Below are 22,034 nucleotides of genomic sequence, written 5' to 3' on the forward strand. Positions count from 1 at the left end.
TTCTTTTTTATATAAATCTTATAAATATTGATAACCGCGGGGTGAAGAGATATTCTGAACATATTCAGGCCTTCGAAACGTATTTCGGCTTTCTGGTGCTTTATGGTCTTAGTATCAAGTGTAAGTCAACACAGATCGCAAAATACGCTCATGCACTATACATTATATAATTATTATTAAAACTTGTTTGGGCAGTCCCCTGCCCAAATGATGCATACATGCTCGATTGAAAGAGATTATTTGCACTGAGAGAGAGACGTGTGCACATAGACACATTGCTATGGTTGACTTTGGACTCATTTATTTATTTATTTTCCGGGCAGGTGTTCTTCCAGTAAGATCTGGCAACACTTGGTAACGACGTTTCCTCCCTGCGCTGAATCATATGTTGAATGTTTTTACACTACAAAGGTTTTACGTAAATCTAATAGTTTAAACAGAATACATAATGAAATCAATTTAATCTAAAATGAATAAAAACTATATTATTTAACATATATAACAATTTTTGTGTAATACATAATACAGTTTGATCGCGTAAAATGTAATGTCGATTTGTGTCACATGACACGTTTGGAAAACGAACAATTATAAGGGATCTGGCAACCTGAATGAGATCGCGCAATGCGACGCGCAACACTGCGATTGTTGTTTTATCTCACTGATCCCTTAACGCTGTAGACTGTAGGCTAGACATCACATCAGATAAAGGCCTCTATAATTACAAGGCAAAATGTACCCCCATATCGTCTCATCCTTCCTAAAAATATCCTCCAGGTGTCCTACATGCCGCTAGAGGGCAGCAGATAATCTATCTCGCCTTCACTCGTAAAAGCAGGTAACAGACAGACTAACTTTTCGTTCGCACGGTCATTGTGACTGCACCAGAGATGGTATCTTCTCAGATTTTACGTCGTTTGTGCGCGTTTGCACTCAACAAACCTGTTTATCATGGTAGAGTTATCTCAGCATGTGAACTGAAGACTTCATCCGTCAATCACAGCGAAGGACCACCTGAGCCAGGTAGAGCTGCTGTAAACGAGGCGCCTACAGCCTGCATAAGGGGATTTGATTTATACACACATAACACAATCTTTTGGCAGACATTATACCTTTTAGAGGCCGTATTTCAGTGACGTCTGCAATGTCAGGTAAAAGGTGATTTATTACAGAACTATTACGTATCCCATTTATCTCTACTTGATAATCAATCATGACATTCACCAAAAACACACATCATAGTATGCGATATTTAGGTGAATTTATATAGGCCTATATGTATTTTTTGTTTTGTTGACTATTTATAGTTTGTATGCCTGTATGTATGCATTTATGTATTTATCATATGTATTTACATTAATGCATGCACGTCTTTTATTTATTTATTCATTAATTGTCATTGTATTTATTCCTTAATTTATTTATAAATGTGAGTAAAATAAAAGTGACTTAAAACATCAGTCAAAAATCTATTTTGAAAGGACCCATTTATTTAGCATAATAAACATATTTCAGTAAAGTCTACTATGTCAGATAGTCTGTAATTTATTATTTAGGAACTTTGGTCCAATCGTTTGTTTGTTAAACTTAAAGGAGGGGTGGGCTAAAATAAAATTATTATTTATGCATATATGTAATAAAACAAAACAAAAAAAACAATGTTGTGAATATTAAATTACTTATTCATTTATTTGTAATTTTATTTAAAAAAAAATTAAGAAGTCCAAAAGTCAAATTAAAAAGAAACTATTGATTAACATATAAAAGACATATAAAACGATGTCTGCGCTTATTATACATTAATTAGGCTGTACAGGACCTATGGACTTTGGTCCAGCTCCCAGTTATCTCTGTGTGGTAATTAACCATGATATTCATGAAAAACACATCAAAGTTTGCACTCTCTTAAGTGAATGCTTGTGTTTTTATTTATTTATTTAGTTATTTTTCAATAGATATATATTGACTCCTTTGTGCTTTAAGCTGCGGTCAGTTGTACAGACTAAACCACTTAGCAATTGTTTTGTTTTAGTTTCTGCCTATTATAGCAAAACAGTTGTTTGACTTATCTTTTGTATTCCACTAACTAAACACGCATCCTTTATATGTCTACTAGCCATGAACAGCAGGATTTTTCGTAAAATGCTGTTTTCTGTGGCATGCTTTAATTTTACAAATATTGAACAGCTGTAATAGAATATCAGCTCGTTTTTAAATACTCCTCATTTGCGGGTCGTTTTGGATAAAAGCGTCTGCTAAATGTAAATGACCTTTTGCATTTTCAGAGTCAGTTGTGACGTACAAACAGCTCAAAGCTTTGCTGGCCAATCACAGCGTGCAGCTATTTGACGTCAGGAATCCCGATGAATTCCAGGCTGGCCAGATTCCTGATTCCGTCAACATTCCTTGTAAGTCTCTCTGTACTGTACGGAAGTGAAGGACCGGTGTTTCTTGTTTCAGTATGCACAGTCACTCTTACGGATCACTTTATGTATCTCTCAGTGGGACAGCTTGAGGAGTCTCTAAACCTTGCACCACAACGGTTTCAACAGCAGTTTGGGGTGAAAGCCCCTAAAAAGGAAGATGATGACATAGTTTTTCATTGTCGAAGCGGGAAAAGGAGTTTGACTGCTCTTGAAATTGCTCACCGTTTGGGATTCTCTAAGTAAGCTATTGAAAACAAACACACTGATCTCATTATAAGCCCAGAACTCGTAACATGTGTTCTATATTATTATTACATATTTACAAATGTGCTTGATTAAATATTGCTTTTTTTTTTGTGGTACTTGTTTTCTTCAGGGCACGGCATTACGCAGGCGGTTACATGGATTGGGAAGCGCGCGAGAAGATGTAACAGGATTAACTGAGCCGTGTTTTGTGTTAACTTCACTGTAACTGGACCAGTAATCTGGAAATAGAAGATAAAAAAAAATACTGATTTAGGAAACTGAAGAAAGTTGCTTATTTTGCTGTTTACAAAGATCTGAGTTATTATTAATATAGTTTATTGGCTCGACAATTATGTAATTTGGATCATATTTCATTAAGATGTGATTATTAATTAATGAGTGTATTAGAATCATATAGTTTGATGATATATTTTAATAAGGCGATTATCACAATGAAGCAAAGCTTTTTCAGATAAATACTTTTGCTCCTTCACACTGAACCAGATGGATAATTACATATATATTTACAAATCTGCTTCATTAAAATATTTTTAAAAAGGCTCTCAACATTGCTTTATTAATCAATGGACCTTTAGTTTGGAATTATTTTATTATTTTGATATATATATACCTATGTATACCTATCAGAATATTTTACTTTTAAAATAGAATAATGAAACATCTATTATTATTAATATATTAATCATATTTTATAAAGCCGATTATTAGAAAAATGGATGAAGCGAACCTATTTAAGATAAATATTTAAAAAATGTCTCCTTCAGACTGAATCAAACCACTGAACAGCAATTTGATTATATATGCATATTTACAAATGTGCTCAAAATGATTTACAAATGAGTATCAAAATATCTAAAAATAAAGTTGACAATATTTTCACGCTTTGCCACTTGCGAAGACGTGAATCTGAAAGACTTGGTGTGTTAGAGTCGCTTAATGCTGTTTTAATTATGATTAAAATGATAAATAAAATAACGCTAAAAAGCGCTGAGCCGCAAAAACAAACGTGACTATGTGTTCACAAATGTGTTTCGTTAAAATATTTGTACAAAGGCCCTGGAGAGTTGAATTATTCATCTGTGCGAATTTAGCTTGTCCCTCTGCGTCGCGTTCTTGCCGCTAGGTGGCAGTAATGCAATTAGACTAAAATAAGCGGCGTTTACGGCCAGCAAGCAGCGGTTCACGGTCACAGGTGCTCGGATGCTCATTTCACTGCTGGCTGTTAGGATGTGCTCGGCTGCACCTTAGTAAATAGCTGTCAGACCGATACTGAACACAGATCAAGGATGGCACATTTATCATTGGACTGCAATCAAATCAACAGACCTTCCTTCATCCATCTTGGGGAGAATTATTTAAGTGTCAATTTATATAGCGCTGTTACTGTGGAATTACAGACCGAGTATATAGTCCATCAGATGTAAGCAATAGCTTTGCAGGGATTGGATTTGGCACACGCTGGCCGTCTCATCCGAGCCCGGGCCTTGTTCTTCCCTGAGTGATGAGAACAGACTATGATAAATGTGTTCGTGTCACTTTCACCCCAACCGTAATGAGGTCCACACCTCTGAGCTGGTTCGTGGCTGGTTTGCCACGGGGGACCCTTAATATACCGGGGGTTTATTTGCTGTCATTTTCCCCTCCGTATTCCAAATTCATATTTCACTTTATTGTGCCTCATTTGCTCTTGTTTCAGGTTTTCTGACCTCACATCTCACCATTATGAGAGAGACTGGGGCAAGTTGTCACAGGGCACTAATACAAAAATCAGTCACAAAAAATAGCCTAGAAGTGGATTTGCGTATTGGAAAAACTGAAAAGTTGAAAAACAAACATTAAACAAAACAAAAAACATTAGTATTAACATACTTAGATTGTCTTCATATACATTTTATACTTTACTTTAAACTCATTAGTTCAAAAGTTGTATTTGTTATCATTATAAACTTTACCTGGGCAGATATAAACCAACAGTTAACTAACATTACCAGTTTAATGGTTAATTTTAGCTATTGCACTAATGGTATATTAACAACAACAAAAAAATTGTTAGTCAACTAACACTTTTACTTAAGAGTTGAGCAATACGCCTATCCTTGACCATGAAAATTATGCAGAAATGTCAGACAGGGGCAAGTCACATTTTTTGAAACGTGATACATTTGCCAACCACTGGTTTAATATTTTCAATAGATGCCCTTGTATCGAAACAATTATTTGTAGGTTCTGTGACCTTTATTTTGAGCTTAGTGATATAAATTTTAATTTCTGTTTATTTATAGCTATTATGTATAGTTCTCTGATCTAATAATAGACAGTTTAATGGCAGCTTCTATTGTAATAAATTACCCTATATTGGACGACAACATGTCCTGGGCATCCTGTGTTCAGTGCAGGCTATATATTTTTTTTCCTGGGCAATAACGGTGGAAATGTTTATTAGCCAAGACACTTTAAAAGCGTTCCTTTATAGAAATTGGCTTTAGATAATAAATAAAGAAATATGACCATAGTAAAAGGCGTGACAACTAGCCCCGGTCCACTACCCCCAATATTACGCATTTCAATCTCAATGAGACATTCATTTTAACCTGCTATTATCAGTTCAACTTGTAGTTATTGTGCTGTTAACAGGTCCGCTGGGTCTGTCAAAGGTAATAGCTATTTCCAGACAGTCGTTAGTGATCGCAGCCTGAGAGTGAACAAACGACAGCGGAACGCGAATACCTTTAGAGCCATGGCATGATTTACAATTGGGTTTTTGGTGATGTTACTTTATTCTATCACCTCTTTGGATCTACCTCAATATGTATTTGATCGACCGTCAGGCACCGAACTAGTGAGAACAAAGATGCGTCGTGCGTAAAAGACCTCTTGGAGACGGGAGCGAGGCTCGTCTCATGACTGTAACCACCCGAGCGAATCAAGCTCTGCGCGAAACCATTTGGGCACTGGCTGCACAGAGTTATTTAATTCACGAAGGCATCGCGTGGAAGTATTTCTGGAGCTGTGCATTAGTAAGTTTCACACGCTGTGCTCGCGCGGCGCGCGCTGAGGATGGAGCGCCCTTCTCGGCACCAACGGCTCGCGCAAGAGCGACTGGACCGATAACTTTCATCTCAGAGAAAGTGCGTTCAGATGTGGCTATGTCTCGGTTCAACGCTGGAGAAGCTTAACAGGTAGACGCATTGAAAATCGTGTAATCTGCTGTTTTAATGAAACAAAGAATGATAATCGATGCTATCCAGAATAGACTGGTTAAATGCATGCGTTCACACTGGCTATCAGAGCGCGTTTTTTGCTGAATATCACCACCATATATGTATTTTATAATTTTTTTTTCTTTACTGGGTGACTTTATAGCAGAAATGAGAAATAAAAGTGAGAAATTGCTTTTTGATCCGCAGTGCTAAATGTTACTGTTAAATGCTAAATGTTTTTGTTATTCAGTCAAACTTTGAGATGAATTAATTCTAATCTGTTTATTGGAGCTGTATGCATTATTATTATTAACATCATCAAACATGTGGGGTGTTTTACTTGAATGAATGTAATGCATTTATTCATTCGTTCATTATAAACCAAATGCAAGAGACAGCTGTGAATAACATATTCTGAGGTTTTTTTGATACCTTATTTTTATTGCTAAATGGAATTTTAAAAGATATTAAAGCTACACTGTCAATCATAAAACATGTCATCTGAAGTCCCAGAGTACTTGTCACATCTCAAGCAGTCAATTGTTTTCCTAGTCTCTTTGCAGAATATGAAATCCAGGGACGTCTGCATATAAACACAAGGTTTCAGACTAGAAATATTACAACATATATTGTCAAAACAACTGTCCCTTGATGTCTGTGTCTTGATCCCCAAAGTCAAAAAGTCTTCTCTCTCCCCAGATCTTCTTCACTCATGGCAGTGTTTAGCACCGGTGAATGGCAGTGGAATGACTCAGAGCATTCTCTCACTCCTGAGGGAAACTACACCCTGATCTCAGGCATTGAAGAAGTCAAGAGGAATTACTATGCTATGCTCTATTCCCTGCTTATCCTGGCTATTGTGTTTGGGAACGTTCTGGTGTGTATTGCTGTGCTTCGTGAGAAAGCTCTCCAGACCACCACCAACTACCTGGTGGTCAGCTTGGCTGTAGCTGATCTCTTGGTTGCCTCACTGGTTATGCCCTGGGCAGTCTATTTAGAAGTGAGTATGCAAGAACCTACTGTATACCTTACAGTTCACAGCATTTCAGTATTGACAACTATTAAAATAAAAGTTCTTTATTGATATTGACGGTACCTTGAAGAGCTTTTAAGATTCAAAAACCTTTCCATTGGGCAAAAGCGTCTTTAAATGTACTGTGAACTAAGTAAATATTGATTGAACTACTTTTTGGTAAACAGCATCCCAATTTACAATAGCATGTCTACAAAAACATATACAGGAAATCAAATTTAAAAATTTGTACATTTACATGAACCATCCAAACAACCTGATTGACTAGAATATAATTGCAATTTTTAGTGTTATACATCAGATATGACCATGTGTCGAACCAGACTTCTAACTTTGCGTAAGAGATAGAGGGATGAACCTATTCTTTGGACTGAATCAGGTTTTCAGATGCTACAAATGAGAGAGGAAGCAAGGACAGCTTAGATAAGCACTATTGATTATTCCCTCAGCTTCCCTCATACTGTAACACTATGGTTACTGTCACACTGTCAACCTTATCAGCTTTCTGTCGCTCAATGCAGTGATTTCATGTAACAAACTTTAACCAACTTCTGTCATGGTAAAGTCACATTAACGATTTTTCACAAAAAATTAAAAAAGCCCAAGGAATATTGTCAATAGTTTAGAGATTTAGAAATCACAGGAAACACAGAAGCCTCTTTTACACAAAGCCTCTTTTTGTTGGTCAACTTAGCAAATTCACAAGACTAACTGAAAACAAAAACGAAAAAAAAAAAAAAAAAATACTTCAAGTCTCAAGGGATCCATAAGTCTGTGCTGTAATCAGTTCCAATCATTTTCTTCAATCAATAGTTGATTACTAGACATTGACATAAGAAACGAGACTTAGGCAACAATAAAAAGCAAAAAGCAATACTAAAGAGTGCTGCAGGGATGACACCAAAACCCAGAAGAGCAATTCTGGTACCCTTTAGATTTTCCTAGGGAGTTTTTTTCAATTTATAAACAAAATCTGTGGTATACGTTGTATTTTGAAGATACTTCAACATTTTGTAAATAAACACACACACACACACACACACAACACACACAAACCCATATCAAAAACATGAATTCTGAATCTCTTGTTTTAAAAAAATATATGTTTGTAATATGCAAATAAAAGGCGTGAGTGTGTCGTTATACTGTGACACAAAGCATTTAAGTACCATCAAGGTATGTTTTCCACAGACCTCATTTTACTCATAAATTACCCAATTACAAAAGCCCATAGGAAAATCTTGAGGAAATCTATGTCCAATTATTCTTTCCCTGGTTGGGACGTCATCCCTGCAGCAAAGAAAGCTTATAGACAGATGAGCAGCAGATAATGGTTCTCAAGTCACACTTCATTCAGTGTCATCTAAATAATCAATAGGCCTAATTACCTTTCATATTGGTTAAAGATTGAATTCTTCCATACGTCAATAAACATCAGCAGTTTTTACTTCAGAGCTACAATTTACACAGCGCTTGATTTCTATAGAGCCGTATGTTTTGACCCTAAACAGAGTTTTGGGCCTGAACAGATTTTAACTAATCTAATCTAATGTTTAGTTAATTGACACATGTTACATTGCACCCGGTTAAAAATTTTATAATCAACCTGAATGTATTAGCTTGCAAATACAGTGTAATTTTAACCGTCTTCCCTGGTTTTGGCGGTAATGGTTACAAAAACCTTCATTTAGAAAGAGCCTTCCCACTCGGTTAAATTTTGGCTGCACATCTCCTGAATGGCTGCAGGAGGCATTGTGCTGCTCTTGATTAGTGCCAGGAAAGGAGAAAAGACTATCTTCACGTCATGATGCACTACATTTAGTAGTCTGATTCTGGAGCATACAGTTCATTCATCTCTGCCGGAGCCTTATTACACCTCCCTTGCCACACGAATGGCCGTTATTGTTATAGGTCCTCTGAGAGATGGACCAAGGGTCTGTTTGCCAGTGGGGCATTCATTATTTGCAAAACGAGTCTGATAAAAGGTGGGACTCTTCTCTCCTTCCTTCCTTGAGGCAGTGTGGCTAGAATTATGTTGCTTTTTAACTTTTTGCGCATTTAGGCCCTTATTGTGACCTTGTTGTACCTGTGCAGGTGGTTGGTGGAGCTTGGCTCTTCAGTCGCTTGTATTGCAATGTTTTTGTGACCCTGGATGTGATGATGTGCACAGCAAGCATACTCAACCTGTGTGCCATCAGCATCGACAGGTAGGGAGTCGCTTCGCTGTCTTTTTCAGGAAAGGTTATTCTGGGTTTACTACACGCATGCTTTATTTATAAAGCTTCTTCATTGGCATCTATGGTTTCACAAAAAAACTTTTACATCCATGCACAGAAGATTTTTTAGAGTGAAAAACGGTCCTTAAAATGATTTAAAAGTTCTTCATACTGAGAAAAAAGTTTTTTTGGGGAACCAAAAATGGTTATGGTATATGGTAATTCCTTTTTGGAAACTTTTTCAAAGTACAAAATAATCAACTGCATTTGTGGCATAATGTTTCTTCTTAGAACAGAATTTATAAAAAAAAATAAATAAATAAAAATCTTGAACCACTAGAAATAATTACACTAGAACATTGAAATAATTACAGCTTCAAAAGTAAAGCCAAAAAACATGACAATAGAAAATATACAAATATGAGAATTAATATGAATGTAAAAATCTTTTACCTTTCTGTATAAAGTTATTTCAAACTAATTATTTAAACTTTTTGTAAGCTCTAATAATGCACAAGTTTGAATTAAAATAGGCCATAATGTAAAATTATAAGCTTCACATTTCTGCTTTTATATCCTTCAGAAATGGGTCACATTCACTTCCATTGTAAGTGTCTAATAGTAATGGTCAAATTTGCAGTATCTGTATATATAACTGAACACAATGTAAAATCAGCAGTGAAATCACAGGAAATTCCTGTTCACATGGACTCCTACTGAAATGAAAAATTCAATTTACAAACAACAACGTGACATGCACTTTTACTGTACCCGCATTTTTTTTTGCTTCTTTTTTTTCTTTGTTATTTAAAAGCCAAATCATTTTTATGTTAATCAACATGATGCCGAAAAGCTGTCGTGTTTGCTTTACTGAACCTGAAATATTCCTTTAATATGGTATCATCAAGTGACAGGTGCGTCATTATCACCTTCATACACAGAGCTGGGAGGGGTTCTTGTTTTAATTTTGATTGCATGGCGTGAGCGCGAAAACATATAGAAGTTTAATTAGTTACAGGAGGGCAGGGATAAGAAGCTGATTATAAAGGACAAAACAGAAAGGCTGAGAGAAAATGATTCAGTAGAAAAGACAAAAGCGTATGAGAGTGCGGGGAAATATTCAGCTGGGGGGAGAATATAAAGCACATATTTAGGTTGATTATGCCTTTCAGACCGGCCTGGTTCACCTCTCTCTTTCCTCTGTGGTATTCTGTAAGTGTAAGGGCACTGTGCTGCAAATATAAAAACTGCTCATGAAAAGCTAATACAATTGCATTTGTGCATCATTCTGTTGAAAGGCTTGAGCATAATTAATCCCTCTTCGGCGTATAGATTTTGCAAATTCTCTTTCAGTGTTCTGGCGTACATGAGACTTATTCATTTTTAATCAGATGTTTTCCTTTTAACACTTCGTGGCGGAAAAGCTTTGTAGTGAAAGCTTATCTGAAATTGAGTTTGATCTTTTTTTTCATATCGAAATGAACGGTGATATTCAAAAATTACTTCACGGGGTCCTTTAAAAATGTTGTTTAATCTCATAACTCATACTTTTCATGCTTCGGTGAGTGTGACCTTTTTTCTTATCGGTATTCCCATTTCTTCTGAGATTAATTCTTGTGTCTGTAAAGGTATACGGCTGTGGTGATGCCGGTGCTATACAACACCACTCACAGCTCCCGCAAAAGGGTTTCAGTCATGATTGCAACAGTTTGGGTCCTCGCTTTTGCGGTCTCCTGCCCCCTTCTGTTTGGATTCAACACTACAGGTGAGCTTCTGTATAGTCTCTCTCTAGCTCAACTAGAGGGCTGTGACTTAAAAATGGGTCATAGGTGTTCTCATACAGGCAAAAATGATGCTAAATAAAATGCAAACAGGTGGAAATAACCATATGACCATGCATAGTTAGTGTGCCCAATACAATCCGCTTTCTAAAACAAAAACAGCTGAGAAACATGTTGTATATTGGTGTGAAATCCCCGCTTCTTATTGAGAAGTGCTGCCATGAAATCTTGTAAACACCTAAATTAATAACAAATGGGTTTGGAAATAAGAGTGACAAATTTAATCAAGAGATGTTTTAGAATCAGTTATGGGGAGTAACAGATAAAAGCAGCAAGGCTTTAATAGCAGGACAGCAAATCACAGATTCACTGATTCATTTCATTTACTAAAATACTGGTTCAATCCTGTTTTTAAAACTGTTACAATGTTGTTTCTGGGCCATATAAAATAAAAAGATGCTAAACTTTAATTACATTACTGTAGCACTGGAGGTAGTTTTAGGGGTGGGACATTTTCATTTTAGAGAGCAACTGATTGGACAAAAATCTGTGTGGTCATCATAGATGAGTCATCAGTTTTTTGTCCATTTTCTTAGAAAGGAGAAACTACAAACTTCAAATGCATAAGCTGCATGCAAATTTTCTCAACTTTTAGTTTATGCTAATAATAAAATAATTATTATTTACACATTATACAATAAAAAATAATTATAAACTATCATATAATCTTTGAAGCTACTGAACACTACTGATCTAAATGAATGAACACTGTCAAGGTCCAGAAAAGTGTGAAAGGCATTGTCAAAATAATTCTTCTGCCATCGGTGGTTCAACCGTAACTTTATGCAGTGACAAGAATACTTTTTGTGGGGAAATAAAAGAAAAATAATGGCTCCGTTTATTCACTTTGGGGTGGAGTAACCCTTTAAGATTTTTTATATTTATAACAGAAGTCTTTTATATTAAACAAGGCTGATTTATTTGGTCAAAAATACACTTAAAAATTCAAAAGCAAAAGCAAAGTACTCCCATATAAAGTAGTGCATTAGATTACTTTTAAAATCTGGGCAAGGCTTGTTTGTTTTTAATAGAAAAAAGTTGTAAAGGCCCTACACAACAAAAACGAAGCCTCAAGATGAAAGAAAACACACACACACACACACACACACACAAATGTTATGATAAAAAAAAAGTAACTGAGATATTTTCCTGTAAATTGAAAAGGAATGCGTTACATAACTGGTTACCAAAAAAGTAACATTATTACACAAGTTGCGTTACTTGTACTGCATTTCTGCCAACTCTGTTAATAAGCAAGACTTCTCTCAAAAACATGAAAAATGTTTGCTGTTTTTTTGGTAATATCCATTAAGCAAAACCAATAAATTTCAATTTTAAGTACAGAGTTTTCCGCGTGAATGTATATGTCAAACTATCAAAAGGGTAGATCGACTGCATAGCAGCTACGTTACATGATGTATCCTTTGATAATCTACAAGTATAGTTTCCTCAACCATGTAGTTTCAACATACACTAAAGCACTGCAGTGTTTATCTTGAGGGCTAATTTCATAGCTACAGTTTTCAGTGAGCTTCCATCAGATGTCGATAAATTAGTTTGCGAAGAAATTAACCATCCATATAATTAGAGTAATCAGTTAATTAGTTTCGCGGTGAGATATAATGAATGTCATCTCTCGCACACAGACACACAGCCCTCCTAGATATGCGTGCGATTTGTTCTGTTTCTACCACAGATGGGAGAGAAGGACTCTAAAGCTCTAATTATGCCGCGGCAGAAACAATTTTATACATCGCAGATTACCGCTGATAAGAGTATTGATTATGCTTCCAACACAGCTGGCATCGTTACACACATCCACACTGATTTATTACCCGATAGCTGCGCTTTCCAATCTTAATTACTTTGTTAGACAATGGAATATTTTACTGGTTTTATTACGGCAAACAAAAGAATCACACCACACACCATCAATGCGAAGTATGACGGACATGTTGTATGCTTGTTTTCGCAGACGACCCTGCAGTGTGCTCGATTTCGAATCCAGATTTTGTCATCTACTCGTCCGTGGTGTCGTTTTACTTGCCGTTCATAGTGACCCTGCTAGTCTACGTGCGCATCTACATCTTTCTCAGAAGGAGACGGAAAAGGATCACCTTCCGTCAAGGCAGTGGCAAAGTTCAGCCATCGTCTCTACCACCATCTGCGGTGAGAATAGATGTTCTCACATTTCTACTCCACACACGATCTCCTCAAACTGTTTTGAATTCACTCCTCCGCTTAAAGCAAACGTAATCCACAAATAACTGCGCATAATGACTAGAAGGATCGGTTACCGGCGGCAAGTATAGATTAGAAAGCTCTAAGTTGAATCATTAGCAGGCAATCTTAGATCGAAACTCGGTTTTACATTTCGCTTAAATTCAAAAAAAAGCTTGGAATCCTGGCTGTCTTTGTTAGGAAACATTACTTGGTTGTTTTATTCAGTGAAACAACTCTCCCTATCAATGGACAAAGCCTTTGTTTCGTCGCCTTCCTGTGAAAGTGAGATGCACGGTCAGGTCTTTGGAAAAGTTCCAGAAAAGCCATTCAGCTACGCGCCCTAGGAATTTTATTGCAAGATTTAGTTCCAGTTAACTGGAGCAAAATTTGATATGGAGAAAAGGCTTTGTAGGCTGCCCTGAATATTTTTCTTCCTGTTAAAAAGGCTCCTTTTCTCGTTCTGTCTAATTTGAATAAAGAAGATGAACTCCAAGCACAGACTGTATGTTGATTTACACAATTTGAGTTTTTACTGTTTATAGTTTAAATGAAACAATTAGCTTTGGTGGTTTTAAGAAAAATAAATAAATAAATCAAATTAATTTAGCCCACAATTTACCCCCCAACTTGTGTGATATTTTTCAAAATGTTTTTTGTAATTTCAATGAAACTCATTAAGGTCTGGTATTATTATTTAAAGATGCTCCTGGACGTATTAGATAAAATAGTGGTGGCCAATACACAGGTAGAGGTTTTGGTGCACTTTTTAGAGTGACACAAAATAAATAATACTGCAGTTTCCAGAAGAAATTAACACTAGAGGCAGAAAAACTCTGACACTTTTCATTTCTTTTTACACAAATTTACAGAGCTTTGATTAATAAAGTGTAATTTTCACACAATTAGTTGACGAAAATCTTTTTTTTTTATTATTATTATTTTTCATGATATTTTCAATGATGTGAAAATCTAGATATCAGATTATATCATGAAGACCTTATTTAAATGAATAAAATAATTCATGATATATATAGCTACTGTGAAATAAAATTACTCATATTGTGATTTTTGTCACATCACCCACCTCTAGTGCAAAACAAAAGGATAGTACCAATATTAATATAGCTTTAGGGTAAGTTTTGTTATTGTTATCTAAAACTACTAAAATATTTTTCCTTGGCAAATAACTAAAATAAGTTTATGTAAAATTGATAAAACAAACTGAACTGACAAAAGAAAGACAAATTGAAAAATTACAAAAAGAAATATAATAACTAAAACTGACATTTTGAGACAAATAAAATAAAAACTAACAGTTTTTGGGTTTGCTGAGTTTCAGTATCTGTCTTAGATGTGGATGGAGAACTACTGGAGCCTTAAAGTTATAACAGATGAAGACACATTCACCCGATTAATGTTAATTCTGTTCAGTTAAAGTTATTAAGGTTCTTAATAATAATTAACTATTAAAGTGAGACAGTTGATCCATTCCATAGCAAAACAACACAGTCCATCATTGGCATCCACTGAAAACCTTTTTTTTTTTCATTAGTGACGTACTTTAATTTCCCTGCCTTAATCCTGGCATCTTTTCTTGTCTTTTTCTCCTTTTACTGCTCGCCAAATTAGTTTTACATGCTTTTGCATTGCCTTTGTTTTCCACCCGCTGACTCTTTAACATTTCTCCACAGGAGACGTGTTTACAAGACGAGACTCACAAAGAGAAAAGAGACCTTTCCCCCATCAGGATCAATGTGATAAATGTGCGTATACCATTGTGTGTCTGCATGTGTGTATAGAAATGTGTGACTACTTTAATCTTGCATGAAATGAGGCATCTCAGAGCAACAGAGCCTGTGAAGAAATCTTACAAGGTATTTTAAGATTGCTGGCAGCATTCTCCCTCCTGTTTTAGCATAGCGAGTGCGTTTCTGTTGCCGTGCCTCCACAGACTTATCCCTGCGGCTGTAAGCTGCGAACTGAACATTTGTGGCTCTGACGTATGGCCCCCAACTTGTTTGGCTGGTGATTTACTTCCTTCGCTGATGCCCTCTGTTTGTTGAAAATGTTTCCACAGGAGGCACATCAAAGTTAGGACTCAAAAGTGAAAACAGAAAATGTGCTTGGGATCAGAGCTGTGATATAACAATGTTATCTCACGACCGATTTGTATGCATTTTAAAAGTCGTACAAATTCTTACAACCTCACTGCTATTTCGTACATTTGAATTAGCCACCTCGTAAGATATGTACACCCATTAGATCGGGGTGGATATAAAGAAGAAAGATACTGGTTTTTAAATCTTATGGTCACCAATGATGATTATTGACAACAATAAAGTAAAAACAGTTCTATTATTAAATATTATTACAATTTAAAAAAATTATTTTAATATATTTAAAAATATAATTTACTCCTGTGATGGCAAAGCTGAATTTTCAGCATCATCTTCAGCGTCACGTGATCCTTCAGAAATCATTCTAATATGCTGATATGGTGATTAATAAACATTCCTTAACATTATCAATGTTAAAAACAGTTGTACTGCTTCATTTATTAAATTGATCACAGGCACAAGCATTTGAAAACATTTATAATGTTTCAAAAGATTTAATTTCAAATCAAATAAATATTAAAACAAACTTTTAAACTGAAATCTTTGAATGATACAGCATATATAGAATGTTTGTAATTATATTTAAAATATATAATAACCACATAATAGAATAAAATAATTTGATTATTTTTTCATTTATAATTAGATAATATAAGAATATAAATTTACTTAGAAATAACATTTCATAAGAAATTCAGAAAAATATGTCTGAAAGTGGCAACAATTTGTTACGTGTATGTTTAAAACAATGCAAAAACATTTTACCAGTAGGGTGAGAAAAAAATAATATTTTGTTGATTTTGGGAAAGATAATCTGCTATACATGGGGACTAAAAATCCTTTTAAATAACTTCTTGAAAGTCTAATTTTCAATAATGTTGAGTATTTCTCATTTAATGTCCAATGAAAAGGTTGAAAATTATACATGAGTGATTTTAATAAGATATGACTGGAAAAACAGCAAATGTGTAGTTAGTAGCCAGAGGGTTACTGGTTCGTTGCCCTTTCTTACAAAATTGCAAAGTCAAGAAAATAATCCAAAACTAGTCCAATGTGTAAGGCGATTTAAAATCAGCTTCACGTTGCAACAAAAATACTTAACAGTCCTCGAGAAGACATCATTCTATTCGAGGAAATGAGGACAGCATTCCTCCTTGTGCTAATTAATTATAGAACAGACACGCTTGCAGGAATAAAGACATTCGGCGCACCTTGAAGTTTGCATGCTTGCATTTCATCTCCCTATCTGTTCAGGAAACCAAGGAGCAGGTGATCCGTCCGGGGCTCCTCGCCAGCTGCCCGTGGCGTAAGCGGCCTCAAACCGCCCCTGCAGAGAACTCGCTGCTGCCTCCTGTGATAACACTCAACTACTGCAGCATCAGCCCGGCCTCCTTCGCTGGCACCGAGCAAGACGCGAACCGTGATGAAGAAGAGGGTGGGGACGAGGAGCAGGTGACAGCCAGGAGCTGTGAGGTGAAGAAGCTGTCGAACGGACGCACACACACCACCCTGCGTCCGCTGCGGCCCGCTCGCACCACGGTGTGTCCCAGCCAGGTCCGCTGTAGAAGTATGCACTCCAAGGAAAAGAAAGCCACCCAGATGTTGGCCATCGTTCTGGGTGAGAGGCCAGAGCTGCTTGTACAGGCTCTATTATTAGATTCCTGTTTATATATATATATATATATATATACACACACAAATGTTATTTTAGCATTTCTGATGTGGTTAGTCGTGCAGAAATTATATGCTACTTCTTTAAAGGGATAGTTCAGCCAAAACTGAAAATTCTGTTTTGAAAATCATGCTCAAGTTGTTACGAACCTGTATGAATTTCTTTCTTCTGCTGAATGCAAAAGAAGATATTCGGAAGAATGTGTATAACCAAACAGTTTCTGGTCCCCTTTGACCTCCATTCTTTTAAGTTAGCTAGCTTAGATGTTTTTGTCTTGTTTCCAGCCAAAATATATAGAAATTTGTTAAACCAAATACGAAAGATCTAAGGAAAGCTAGAAACTAGAACTTTCATTTTCAGGTGCACTGTCCCTTTAAAGTCAAGAGAGACTGTGCACTTTAACTTATTACTGAGCTATTGAAATTTATCTTACTATTTATATTTATTTTCCACAAATACATTACAGCTCAAACTGGTTGGTAGACTTTGAAAATTCCTTGGCTGTAATTTCCTCATATTGTATGCTATTATAAGATTGAATTGTTAAAAAAAAGTTGGAAAATCCCTTTGGTTAACACTGTTAGAACGTTTGCCAATAATAACATCATTGTAAAATTTGCATATTTATTGTGTTTGGTTTTGCTTCCTGCATTTATTTGCATACCGACTTTACTTGTTATTTTGACTTCCATTAGTCGCCCTAAGCATCATGACAACAGTGACACAGTGATGCGACATTTCATTTATGCTCAACTTGAAAACCGTCTCATTTTATATTCTTGTTTTGGCCCAAGGCCATTTGTATTCATAATTGTCAAGGTTAAATTCACTTTGTCCGTTTTCTCTCATGCCCCAGGTACGATCATACATGCATTATATAATAAGTTACAACAAAAGATTACTTAGATCTAATTGAAGGTCAAAGATACATAAGATGCTGTTAAAAGGTTTGGGGTCTGTATGATTTGTTATTGTTTGTAAAAGTCGTTTATTTATGACAAAGCTGCATTTTATTGAAATAAATAAAATGTCTGTTTTTTTATTTTAATATATTTTAAAATGTAATTTATTTCAGTGTTGGCACAGCTCAATTTTCAAAAGCCACTACTTCTTTAGTGTCACATGATTGTTCAATAGTGATGATTTGGTGCTCAGGATACACAGGATAGTAAACACAAAATGAAAAATTCTGCCATTAATTACTCTCATGTTGTTCCAAACCTGTAAGACCTTTGTTAATCTTCGGAAAACGAATGAAGACATTTTTGATGAAATCCGCGAGTTCTCTGACCCTCCATAGACAGTAAGGGTACTACCATGATCAAAGCACAGAGAAGCAGTAAGGATCACTTTATTAAAAATAAAATTTGTACTTTAAATGAAATCAAAGAACGATCTGAAGAAGAACTTCGTTTGAAGTTTATCAAAGCCGTTACTGTCTATGCAGAGTCAGAAAGCTCTTAGATTTCATTAAAAATATCTTAATGTGTGTTCTGAAGGTCTTAGTGGTTTTGAAACACATGATGGTGAGTAATTAATGAGAGAATTCAAATTTTGGGGTGAACTACCCCTTAAAAAAATGACAACCCCATCATTTTGAAAAGTATTGTAAATAAATAATAATAAACAAGTCTAGTGGTGCGACACATTGAGAATAAGTCATCCTGTGATCAAATCCCATGTGAAGCTATCAGCATTTTATTTTGTAATTCCACTGACTTGATTAACTCGACCTCTGTCACACATCATTATCAACCCTGATATTCATCCCTCTCTCACATCTCAGAGGTGACGGGGAGGGACATGTAATTTATGAAATTCATCGTCTTGCTGATTGCATACAGCAAACTGATTCCGTGATTTTTATCTTCCCTATTGCAAAATTGTTTTTCTTTCATATCAGGTGTCCTGACGCCTCCACCCTTCAACCAGATCGGGCACATGTCACTATACTATTTTTTCAATCAATGATTCACTTAGTTTCTCATCTGACATTTTGAAAGTGGGTTTCGGAGTCGCTCTGTGAAGCTCAGTCTGCGTCTGGCATGAGTTACAGCTTGTCAGATTGCGACAAAAAGCCACCTGGGGAAAAATGAAGATGCTGAATGCCAATAGTTTCATGCAACATCTCCAGAGTACAGTCAGACTCCAACATACTAGTTTTATACAACATCAAGTACCAAATAACCAATTTGGCTCTATTAGTGTCGACTGATGACCCATGAGTCAGTGATAAATGACACTGATGGTAATCTGAGATGTCTGCTTAATTGAGGAGGAAATTAAATCACACACTTATGGAGACAGATGTCTTGGATCGGGGGAATGGCTCAGCTGCCTCAGTTCAAAGTCAATTGGTCAAGGCTGTCACATGACTATTTTGCCAGTGGTCAAGGTTCATGAGTGCCAAAAACACCTGTTTTTTATTTCCGATTCAACAAAGCAGATTGTCACTTTCAGAAAACACTTACAAGTTGAAGTTCAAGGAGTCGTTTATCTAAAAAAATGCCTCGTGGCTTTATTTCTTTTGTGCCTTACAAAAGAAGAAAGTTGAAAGAAATGCACTTTAGCTTTTTTCAAAATGGATGTTGCCACATTTTACTGTTATGTGTTCCTGTTCGTTCATTGTTTGTGGTTTTTGTCTTGCAGGGGTTTTTCTTATTTGCTGGCTGCCATTCTTTGTGACCCACATCCTAAACACTCACTGCAGAGCTTGTTACATTCCTCCTGAGGTCTACAGCGCCTTCACTTGGCTCGGCTACGTCAACAGTGCTCTCAATCCAGTCATCTACACCACGTTCAACATTGAGTTCCGCAGAGCCTTTATTAAAATCTTGAGCTGCTAAACCATCGGCTCTATTCCCATATAATGCTCAATGCAGCTTCCAGACATTATGGATTCATTTTGGGATACAAAGTGCCATGTGCGGAGGATATTAAAGACCTTGTACAATCTGAAGGTGATTTCAAATTCACTACACTTGCGATTTGTGGATTAGCATTCATCCGAATCTTCATCAAACTCCATAGTTCTTTTTGAGATCACAGGCCAATCTGGAGTTCCAGACGGTGCTTCACGCTCAATAACAAAGCCTAGAATATCTTCTGGATCTTGTTCAGCATCTCACAACCTTGTCGCATGCAGAGCGAATTCTGAGGTCATCGTGTGTTTGCATGTGTCACACCACTGAGTGAAGCTGAATTGAGCTGAAACTGAAACTCTTCAGTTGTAAAACAGCAAAGAAAACTATTTATGTGGCTAAAAAGACTAGTGATTTGCCAAAGGGACTATAAAGCAGGTGAACCAGACAAGCGTGAAGTAGAAAAAGATCCAAGACTGTGTTGTGGCTTTAATGGTTTCTACCTTCTAAGGGCACGTTTCATGATCCAACTGCATCAGCATTGAAAAGAGAAGAGATGGTGATGATTGTTATGGATGAAACATGATTTTGTGCTGTGAATTAAAGCTACATTGAATCCCATAAGCCCTTGTGTCACCTGAAATATATACATGAAAGCCTTAAATCCATTTTGCACAAGCCTAGATTAGATTTGTGATAAAAATATTGAAATAAACATAAATATAAATAAAGATATAAAAACATACGCATACACTAACATTTAGAATTGTGGCTATTTATGTTCCTATGTTAAGTCTCTTATGATCATGGATGCATTTATTTTACCAAACATATATATTTCAAAATGTCAATTATATTTCAAAATGTGAAGATATAGCAGACTTTTTTTTTCATTACTCCAGTGCCAGTATCATGTGATCTTTTAAGAAATCATTATAATATGCTGAATTTGTGCTCAAGAAACATTTCTTATGTTGGAAAGTTTTTGGTACTTAATATTTTACTGGAATCAAAAACAATATTTGTTGTCACCTTAATCAATTTAATGCATCCGTGCCGAATAAAATTATTAATTGCTTTTAAAAAAAATATTTTGAACAGCAGTGTGTATAGACATTTTGATATCTATATGCAGAACATAATATCTCAAAAAATCTCACAGCTCCTCTTTGCCATACAACAAAACTGTTATGAGAAATGTAAACTCATGCTCTCCTATCATGTTCAACAAAATCTGATCTACTACAAACACATCTTACACTATATCTTACACAGTATTGAACCACAAGTTCTTTAAAAGTGTTTTTTTTTTGTCTTACCTCATGTATTATTCATGCCTAGAGAAAGAAACGTGTCAGGACTACAATTGCCAGGAAAGAAATAGATGCATGGCGCCTTTGCATATATGTGCAGAGATATTGGATTGGAAAAACAAAAGCGTCTGAAGGTTGAAGGAGAAATATGAAGAACATAACCCAAGGAGATGAGTGTGTGTGAAAGTAGATAAGCCAGTTTGTTGATTTGAAGTGAGTGAGTGAAAAGGTACGATTGAGTGAATTAAAACAAGCGAGCTGATTAGACGAGAGCGTGAATGACTGTGAATGTGACCGAAAGCTTTGAACAGACAAGGGAAAAAGACACTTTGAATTTCAACCAGCATTGATGGAGAGCTCAGCTGGAATCCAGCTGATTATACAGAAAAAGATTTTGAAAACGTGCCATGCTCGAGTGTGGCTTGACCCAAATTGTAGCTTTTCCAGACGCACATGTGGATGCTCTGCATGTGTGCCCTATTGAGTGTGTGTGAGTGCTGGTACAATAGAGTGACAATGTGAGAGATGGCCTCCTCTCGCTAATTACTAAAAGCTGGCGAGACTCCAGGCCTCTCCTGAGCTCCGGTTTTAATGTGTGAGGTCCGGCACACACACATAATCGTGGTTCTAACTTGCTGTCAGTGAGAGTGACAGCAAATGAATTCAAATAGACGTTTCTCTGGCAAAAAACTGTCCCTCCTTCGGCCTTTCTGTTCTTGAGTGCTTCGTATCTGTCAAACGCACTCACTTACTGCTGTAGATCGCGATCTGGCTGCATTGCGGACAGGGTTTTGCGAACAAAAGAATCTTGTCAGTTTGCAAATTGTTTCTTTATGAGAGAGTGTGCGTGTACATGTTTTTGTGG

The 22,034-nt window shown here is 36.1% G+C and overlaps 2 protein-coding genes across 3 annotated transcripts; both read left to right on the forward strand.

The window, feature by feature from the left end:
• Window positions 1-818: 818 nt before the first annotated feature.
• Window positions 819-3,233, forward strand: si:ch211-161h7.8 (thiosulfate:glutathione sulfurtransferase). 2 transcript variants are annotated; one of them, XM_043227098.1, is made up of 4 exons: window positions 819-1,023; window positions 2,286-2,408; window positions 2,503-2,665; window positions 2,803-3,233. In XM_043227098.1, the coding sequence occupies exons 1-4, from the start codon at window positions 891-893 to the stop codon at window positions 2,855-2,857; spliced, it is 474 nt and encodes a 157-aa protein (XP_043083033.1). In that variant the 5' UTR covers window positions 819-890; the 3' UTR covers window positions 2,858-3,233. The 2 variants fall into 2 exon arrangements, with proteins under 2 accessions (XP_043083033.1, XP_043083034.1); XM_043227099.1 differs by having other exon boundaries at window positions 1,013-1,151.
• A 1,904-nt stretch (window positions 3,234-5,137) lies between these two features.
• On the forward strand, window positions 5,138-20,480 carry drd3 (dopamine receptor D3). Its single transcript, XM_043227096.1, has 8 exons — window positions 5,138-5,872; window positions 6,593-6,893; window positions 9,021-9,133; window positions 10,771-10,907; window positions 12,959-13,152; window positions 14,898-14,969; window positions 16,578-16,941; window positions 19,645-20,480. Exons 1-8 carry the CDS (start codon window positions 5,832-5,834, stop codon window positions 19,839-19,841), a joined length of 1,419 nt encoding a protein of 472 aa, XP_043083031.1. The 5' UTR covers window positions 5,138-5,831; the 3' UTR covers window positions 19,842-20,480.
• Window positions 20,481-22,034: the final 1,554 nt, after the last annotated feature.

Source organism: Puntigrus tetrazona, chromosome 24 (assembly GCF_018831695.1).
Source record: "Puntigrus tetrazona isolate hp1 chromosome 24, ASM1883169v1, whole genome shotgun sequence".
Lineage (NCBI taxonomy): Eukaryota > Metazoa > Chordata > Actinopteri > Cypriniformes > Cyprinidae > Puntigrus > Puntigrus tetrazona.